The following is a 9,666-nucleotide window of genomic DNA, read 5'->3' as shown; positions in this document are numbered from 1 at the left end:
TTAAGAAAGGACTTGTGTCGCTAAAGTTTCGTCCGAACGAATTTACGGAAAATTAACTAACGAACGGAGACGTAACAGTATTCTACCTTGAGTTTTCATCACACAGATTTGCAATTGTTCAAACACAGCTTGTACAAACTGAAGTAAAATTGAGATTCACTACTTGTATATGTTCACTGTATATAAAACAGCCAAACTTCAAGCATATAAATGTTTTTCTCTTCAATATACACTTGGCTTTATTGTGTTGCTAAATTTAAAGCATATACTCCACTTATTGGTTTGTTTTTCTAACCAGAAACTGTTTTCCTTCTCAAGCAAGCACAAACTAATTCCAAAGAAATGCTTTATATGCATAACATATTTATTCACACAGTCAATTTACAAGTGCACTGAAAAATGTCACTGCAAACAGTAACAATTGTAATAGAATACTAGAAAACTAAATATTAAAATACATCAACAGACAAAATGCAATTTGCATTTGTGAAAACGTGATAAGCCACGAAATAAAATATTAAATATATGAGCTTCTAAACATAAGAAATATGGTTTACCAAAAAGTGCCTTTATGGTCTTATTTTAACCTCCTCAACATGAACAGTAAAAATCGCTATTATTACTAATTTAAGTTGTGGTTAGAGCCAACAAGACTGGGTAGTGTTAAAAAGTTGGTGTTGATTTAGAAAATTCAAAAATGTTCATTTTTGCTTTGAAAAATACAGAAAATAAGTTATTTGTCTTAATTTCCACAAATCCTATGTTTCATTCTTCTAGGTTAAAGTTTATATAGTACCTTTGTTCACTTTCTTCAACAATTCTGTTAGTTAAAAATCGTATGTTAATGTGCAGTGTGTATTACATTAAGTTTGTGATACAAGATTATTTGTTGCCATCTTCAACTAGCTAATGCAAACACACTTCATTACAATGGAGGAAACACTAAAAAAGAATAATTTTTGGTTTAATATTTGTATGCAATATTCAGAAAAATTAAAAACAAAGCTAAAGACGAAAAAAATTTATTTTATAGTCTAAATTAAAGAACTGACAAAGTATTTAAAAAATTAAGTTTTTCCTTATTATGGTGTTTCCTTTACAAAGCTTCTCGGAGATATTGCTGCCATTGTTAATACATTTATTAAATGGATTTTAAAAATCTAGAATAGCATATTTGAAATAATAAAAGATTAAAAGAAAAGTTAGCTAACAAGGAAGACTACATATCATAAATTCTAATTAACTTGCTCTCACAACACTTTGGAAAATTAACCGATTTTCAAGTTTCCAATTTTTCTCTTTCTTGCTCCAAGTATAGAAATCATAATTATCTAGCCCAACATAACACTAAGAAACTTTATAATACAGAAAAACAGTTTATAACTATCTGTTTGTAGTTCAAAAAAATCTTTTGATAAAATGTTCTAGGACTGAAAATTCATGTAGAAGAACAACAGCTTCTTGAACCAGGCACAAGTTTGTGTGAAATTACATTTCATGATTGCTATTTACAATGAGTGGGACACAACAGAATATCAAATATGTTAAATATTTGGAAACTGGAAGGACATAAAGAATGTAGTGAAATAAAAAAAAATTAACAAAGTTTATTTCGTAAATGCAGCACTTTGAGATATGGGTGCAAGTCACACAAGAACCAATAGTTAAAAATTATTCTGATAGTAAACCAAAACTCTGAATTGTTTTGTATATTCGGTACTTATATGTAATGGTGCAATGTTTTAAAAGAAATGTGATATGTTAACAGATCTCCAAATACCATAAGAATATACTTATTCCCAAACCTTGCATTTTTTGTATATTAAGTACATAAAATAAGAAAAATAAAAAACAAATATTAAAAGGTTTCTTGAAAGAGATTTTTTTTTCTGTATTTAATTCCAAACTTATAGCAATATAAAATTTCTATGACAAAAAAAACACTGTTTAAACAAAACTATGCCAAGATCTGTTACTTTTTAAAGTCAATCATTAAATTCCTTGAATTTAAATTCAAAGCATCTCTAGTTTTAGTGCTCTAGTTTCTAATGTATCAGCATCAAAATGTGTACTAGTACTAAGACATTTCTTCATTCTTATATTCCAAATAAGATATACCCTAAAAAAGAGAGATGAAATTACGTAATAACACTCTAATATGAACAAATGATTTTTGTTCTCTCCTACTTAATACAGAGAACTGGTCCCTACAAATTTCTTGGTCTTGTTGTGCTGGTTATGTTATTCACTGCCACCCCTAGCCTATTATAAACAAAAAAATATCAGTAATTAATCAGCATTACCAACTTTTGAAAATGTTAATAATCTGTTTGTTTTTCTATATAACAAAACTTGAAAATATTATATATATAGTTTATCCATTCTTGCATTCAATTCAATTGCTACAAATTATAACAACAAAGAATTAATACATATAAATAAATGTAGTTTATAATATTAGAACTAAATCTAATAGCATATCATATTTCTATTCAATGAACACAAATAACTCAGCATCAACACCACAATAAACTATAAAATAGGTACTGTAGTACAATACCCATACTAAAGTGTGTGTATGTGTGTGAAAACAGTCCGTACTTTCATAAGTTCAAAAATGGTGATTTATGTAGTGTAAGAGGAAAACATGAAGTGGATTACACTGTAAGAAGACATCACATTGACATACCTCATAAAATAAATGTAATTTATGTAATGTAAAAGGAAAACATGAAGTGGATTGCACTGTAAGCAGACATCACATTGACATACCTCATAAAGTAAGTGTAATTTCTATGTACTTTTAGATGTTTTGAATCTATTCAATACATATGTGAAACTGATAACAATCTAGATGAGGCCAAAAATCACTCTTAGAGGCACCTCTCATTTATCCAAACCAAACAAAATGCTTACAGTTTGATTCTTATGGCTAAATATTTAATCCCCTTTTTTTTCTCAGAATTAAGTATAGCTGTAAGCGAAAATATTTGAATCATTAAGAAAAGCTGTTTGCCTTAAATAAAAAATCCTTTGGAGATTTAGAATTATTCACATATTACTTTTAGAGTATCTATTGTGAATTCATTGTTCTTACAGAAGGTTCGGGGATGTTCATGGAGGCCTCTGAATCCCAACGTTGAAGTTCTTCTCGCACAAGTTTCTCCATTTGTTGCCGTTTGGCTCTTTCATCCAGTCCTTCAGTCTGAGGAATTACAAAAAATTTTTGAAGCTTTCTTAATGTGCAAGCACTTGATTGTTATAAATGAAAAAAAATATAATGTGGTATACTTATTAATTTAAAATAATTAAAAATCATATATATATCTAATGCTTCTATCAAAATTTAATTTTTCTATTCCTTATAAATATTTTTCATTAAAAATTAATAAAATCCTTTCTCCAGCTCAAGGTTCTTAAATTACTTTACTGAAGAGGTAAAACATACATTCTTTACTTTTATTAAGAACTTTTAAAATATATGTGATTATTTAACTCAGATTCTTCAAGAAATAATAAAAATAATAATAATAATAATAATAATAATAATAATAATCGACCTTACTAAAATAAAACAAATTAGAAAACTAAAACAGCTAAAATGTAATAGAATGATAAATATTTAAAACATTTTTTAAAAATTACAATCTTTTCCATTTTTCCTACAATAAAAAGGCAATTTTTGTTTCAATATGGGAACTTTTTAATAACAGGAATTACAAGTTAATAAAACTACATTGACAAATATCATTTTACTAAACAAGTTATACAGAAAGGCATGTATACAACTAAACTTTTTAAATTTTATTAGCTACAGTCTTTTTCTGCTTTTACCTCTGATATAGTATCCAAGATTTTGTTTACATTTTCTCGTCGTTTTGCTTTGGCTCGCTCCATAGCATTCATTTTTACCAAAACAGCATCAATTTTGGAAACAATACTCCCAATGGAGTGTTCCATTCGATCAACTCTTCGTGACAATCTACATGAAATATGGATGATAAAATTACCCATGATGATCATGTATACAGAAAAAAAAAGGGGGACTATGAGAAATATTACAGTAAACCTTAATTATAACTTCTGAAAACAAATAAATAATGAAATAATATTGTTTTTCTTGAATCAATTTTAGATTAGTTTTTCCATCAGTTGGTACATTTAACTGATGTCTATTTTATTTTTTGTTAAATAATTAGTGTGCAATGATCATAATATTTAAAAGCATGTTTATACTACAGATTTAATTTGACTATATTTCATATTTATATCTTTTGTAAATCATTTTATTATTATTAAGCAAGAAAATATTTCGAAATTAAAACAAAATCTAAGTAATCACAATACATATATATAATTAATAACTCAAGTAATTTTTAGTTGATATTTTCTTCTGGACATTTCTATAGAATTATTATATTAGTTCTTCATAGTTTAAGTATTTCAAAATAGAGAATAACATACACATTGAACTCATCTGGTGCTACACCTCCTCCTCCTACAGTTGCATTAGAAGGGCGAGTTCCTCCAGAGTTCTCTGCTTCCTGTTTATCATTTTGTATCTCTTTCTCAAGCATACTTTTCTGACCTTCCAAATCTAATAACATCTGCTTCATCTCAATCTCATCTAGTACACGATTACCATCCAAGTCATATTTGGAGAAAATCATTTCAATTTCAACATCTGTAAAGTTTTGTCTGCAAATGAAATTGAGTGGGATCAATACTTGTTTTCATTAGCTGATATAATAAAAACCAGGAATCAGATGTTTGTGATTAAGAATTTAAGTATATACTAAGTTTTTGTCAGATATTTCAAATTTATTTAGTGTTCTTGCATAGAAATGACAAACAAATCAACAGTGATTTCCAACAAATTTATTAAATATTCTTATACTACATCTTTCCCATATAATAATTCAAAATAAAAAAACGTTTATCTATTTTATGAATCCTGTATTTTTATGCCATATATACGTTAATTATTATTATATTGTGTATACATTTAATCTAATAAACTCAACTCTCAAGAAGTCACAAACAAAATTCCACAAAATAGTTAAATTTTTGATTTTATAAAGTTATTTGCAATTTATCAATTTAAACATTGTATAAAAATTAATACAAACTTTCTAAGGAATCAATTCCTATTCTCATCTAGAAACAATTGGAAAATTTTGACAGTCAATTAATTTTAATATGGAGGTTAAAAAAATTATCAGTAATAACAGAATCTGTTTTTTTACAATCATTGCCTACATATTATGGAAAGAAGATAAACATAAATCAAATACAAATGTACTAAAGTTAAATAAGACCTAGATATTTCTTACAAAAAAAACGAGATATCTGAAATTTTATGAGTTTTATTCTCATAAAATATTTCAAACATACTGTTTCAAAGTTTGTCGAATTTCATCAAAAGAAAACTTTCGAATTTGATCTCCATTTACTTGTTTCATTGCATTCTGAATGTCAACGATTTTATCTCGTCTTCCCAGCTTACTCATCAAGTTTTTGTAGCTCTGTAAGCATAAAGGTTTGATGAGTACCAAAAAAGAACTATGAGTAAATATACTCAAGGTAGTATCTGGTGAGGAGAAAAAAAAAGGGAACTGTGTAATATTCAATAAGTAAATAAAGTAATCATGAATAGCATTTTATGAGTACCAAAAAAGAACTATGAGTAAATATACTCAAGGTAGTATCTGGTGAGGAGAAAAAAAAAGGGAACTGTGTAATATTCAATAAGTAAATAAAGTAATCATGAATAGCATTTTATGAGTAAATGAAAAAATAAAAGTTAATGTTTCATGTGTAAATAAACGAACTCAAATTAAAGTTTATAAAAAATAATAAAACCAAGTTTAATGCATTTAAGTAAATGAGAGAATTAAGATTAATAATGAAGAGTGAATAAAGATTATTGTTTGATAAACATACCTAATATCCTTACTGAATAGGCTAGCATAAGAGCTAAAAATAATATTTTTAAGTAAATAGAATAAAAGTAATATTAAAACAGATACATGATCTGCACCTCTAGAAAACCATTTTTTAATTATTAATATTTTAGTTTCTTTAGAAAAGCATACATATTCAAGAATAAAGTACAATGAGTGTGATGTTCTTTAAGAAAGGTAGAAGAAAAATATTTTAAACCAAAAAAAAAAGTATAGTAATATAGAACATATCAAAAATATAACTGGTATTTGGTCAACATAAGTATCTTATTTCACTACTATACTTTTTTGTTTAAAACATGAACTTACATTTATTTATTATTTCTGAAAGTTCTATTTTTATTCATAGTATTTTCACAAAACAGGGTTCATGCACAGAAACACATCTATATTTATATTGAGCAACCTTATAACTGGATATTACACTGCGAATGAATTAAAGAATAATTGGCATTTAAATAACAAGCTAAAACCACTATTATAAAATAATGCTAATAACTCTCCCCAGTTCATTTTTATATAAATCAGGTACCTCATGTTCTATCAAGAGACCTAAAATACAAATGGTTTTGCATTCAGTCCATGTTTATAAATTAATACTTAGTAGAAGTACATTAGCTATATATTTTTAAAGCTCGTGACATTTCATTCCAATAAAGAACACAATTTCCATGAACAGCAAGAGCAGCTTGACACTGATATTGCATGTTAAAAACAGTGGTGATAAAAACCAGAGATATCCTTAACCAATCCTCTGATGCAGGTATTCCCAGTGTTTATCTTTAATATCTAAAATCCCTGGATGCATTCCATATAAATTTAATGAGATTGGAATCTAATGAGTGTTCAGGACACTCTCATTGGTTATTTAAGAACAAGTATTATAATCCATTAGGTTAAAGCTAGGGCCAATTGTAACATATATAGAAGCGCAAAAGGTGTGATGCGGTTCCTATAATATGTAACATTAATAGTACTCTTCTGCTAAATGCAGAAATCAGTATGTCCACTAATGTTTATTCCTACTCATACCATGCTTCCATCACTGGTATATGAAAAGGAAGTTGGATCTAGTTCCAAGGTTCTTCCTTATATATATATGTATTTGAGTACAGAATGACGCATGATTCATTTGTAGAAAGAAGAGTGTTTCACATTTTCGTAGTCCACTGGATTTATTCTTGGTATCATTGAAGATGAGTTGTTCTGCATCTTGCTGTGAGCAGAACACATCATTGGACATCTAGCGTACAGGCCGATCATTTGGAGAATGTTTCTAATCATCAGTATACTGGCACAGTATCCAGTTTTGGCTGTAAACATCTTATTCAGTCTCAGACCAGGTATCTTGTAAATGTCACAAACCAGAATCAACAGATAACAGTCTTCTCCTTGTGTTGTACGTTTGATGGTCTGCCTTGTCCAGGTGTTTAAATAACTGTAACTTTAGTTTGAAAACAATTCTACATTATTATAAAGACACTTTGACACACTTATAACCAATTCACAATATCCTTCTGTGATTGGCTGGCTTCCATTAATCCAATGCCTCTCTAACAGAGTAAAACATCTAAATGTCTTTTTCTGAAGCCTAGCTATGGTTCAGGAACAGTATGGAGCATTTAAAACTCTGTGATATAAAGGACAACACAAAGAAGATTGTGTCAGACTACCAATATGTAGCACAAGTTAAATAACATAGGCTGAGAAAACAATCATCTGCATTTCAGATCACATGACTGATCAAATACTTGATTCATGTAATAACTCACTAAGGGGGAGGGGAATTAACAATATTTTGGAACAGTGATTTTGCCTTATCATAACCATAATATTATAAGTAGCAATTTCTCTTAAATTGTTTAAGGTAGTGTAGATAATTAGATACTTCCAGAAATGAATATGAAAACGTTAACATATAAATAAAAATTAACTTCACCTTTTTGAAATACTCTCCAATTTCAAATTCATTTTTTTCATTGGCTAACTCAGTTTTGACTTCAGCATACGTATCATTGATGATGGCCAAGAACATATTCTAGAAAGATTCAAACAGGTTAAAGGTAAAACACCAGTTAGTACTCTCATAATTTTTAACTTTCATTATTGGTTGAAATGTTTTTTCACTTAGAAAAACTATTATGCATTTGGATTAACCAAACAAACAACAACAACAAGCATATAAGTTTTAGAAACTAAAAATTTGATACTATTCAACATTTCAATATGTAAAATTTTATAGCTTATTATTGTGAAACTTGAACATAATATTAAATCATTCAGAAAAATTAACAAACTAATAACATAATCAAGTAATTTGTTTTCCTAAGCTATCTTCTGTGGTTTTTATTAACCATGTTTCTGTAGCCCCCAGTTGGCACAGTAGTATGTCTGTGGACTTACAGTGCTAGAAGCCGGGTTTTGATACCCATGGGGACAGAACACAGATAGCCCCTTGTGTAGCTTTGTGCTTAAATAATGTTTCTGTAATTAAATGAAAAATATTAAGCAAAATTTTATAAGAGAAAAGTTATATGAAATGAGTTAAGAACAGAAAGTGTACCATTGAATTTTATTCTTCTCTTAATCACAAGTAGAAGAAACATTACATGTGACAGAAATATCAGAAAATACACGGAGTATACTTAACACTATTCACGATAGTATAAGAAAGAATGGCAAATCATTAAAATATATTAAAAGAACAAAATAAACATCACAATGTTTCCTAAACTTAATGTGGCATCATCAGATAATATGAATTTTTCAATATTTTTTAAACTATTTTATCTACTTACTAAGTTTATGTTATTACCATATTGCATTCTTCTGCTTCTTTTATAAGAATGAATATTCACAAAACCTTCATTGTTCATTTCCCAGGAATAAGAAAACAATCAAAAATGAAGTTTAAATAACACTTACAAATCAGTACAGATTTCAATAAAAATTATTAATTACAAATTGTCGAGGCTTAGTTGCAAATCTTAGCTTTTGAAAATATATGTGCTACAAATATTTGCTATATCAGGACAACACTCACCATTAAAACAAAAAAAACAAAGAACACATAGCTGAGAAAGTATAAAGGACCAAGAACTCTATTGGCTTCTTCGATTTCATTAAAGTTAAAATCGCCTAAGATGACTCGTAGTAGAGTAAATCTGTAACGTAATTAAAAGAAACAATTACTAAAGATTTTCCTGACTTAATGTTTTAAAATCTTAGAGTAAGTGAACTAATATATATTTTTAATACTAAAACTAGATAATTCATCAAATGATTTGCTTATAAACTTGCATAATTGCCTATGGTTGAATCAATTTCCATGAAATATTAAAAAATTAGCAAACTTTTGTCTAACTCTGATTTTAAATATTAATTAAAATACTTATTTCCAGTAAATGACAGTTTTCTTGACAGTTAACATTAGATATGACTATAATTGAAAATGTGGTTTAAAACAACTTGTGTAGCGTAGAGTTTTGCATATTAATCAGACAGAATTGAAAATATACTTAAATTGAAAAACCAATATTTGTGAGGGATGAAGTTATAGTTTATGGTTAACAATTTATAAAGCCAACTGAAATAGTTAGATACTTAAGAACTTATTCAGCAACCCCCATTCCTGGGTACTTGAAGCTTATATAAGTAACTAACCCCCCCCCCCCCCCCCCCCCCCCCCCCCCCCCCCCCCCCC

General features: G+C 28.1%; 1 protein-coding gene across 1 annotated transcript in view; it reads right to left on the bottom strand.

Moving 5' to 3' along the window:
- Positions 1-343: 343 nt before the first annotated feature.
- LOC106463360 (polycystin-2-like) overlaps positions 344-9,666 on the bottom strand; it is a 42,905-nt gene continuing 33,582 nt past the window's right edge. Inside the window, exons 10-16 of the mRNA XM_013923383.2 lie at positions 9,007-9,127; positions 7,903-8,001; positions 5,395-5,525; positions 4,465-4,698; positions 3,835-3,982; positions 3,098-3,205; positions 344-2,262 (exon numbers count right to left, since the gene is read on the bottom strand). Coding sequence (XP_013778837.1) covers positions 2,242-2,262; positions 3,098-3,205; positions 3,835-3,982; positions 4,465-4,698; positions 5,395-5,525; positions 7,903-8,001; positions 9,007-9,127 — 862 coding nt within the window. The 3' untranslated portion in view covers positions 344-2,241. The remainder of the gene's footprint in view (positions 2,263-3,097; positions 3,206-3,834; positions 3,983-4,464; positions 4,699-5,394; positions 5,526-7,902; positions 8,002-9,006; positions 9,128-9,666) is intronic.

This window comes from Limulus polyphemus, unplaced genomic scaffold (genome assembly GCF_000517525.1).
Source record: "Limulus polyphemus unplaced genomic scaffold, Limulus_polyphemus-2.1.2 Scaffold1385, whole genome shotgun sequence".
Classification (NCBI taxonomy): domain Eukaryota; kingdom Metazoa; phylum Arthropoda; class Merostomata; order Xiphosura; family Limulidae; genus Limulus; species Limulus polyphemus.
The sequence above is the reverse complement of the archived record's forward strand: the minus strand, read 5'-3'. Positions and strand labels throughout refer to the sequence as shown.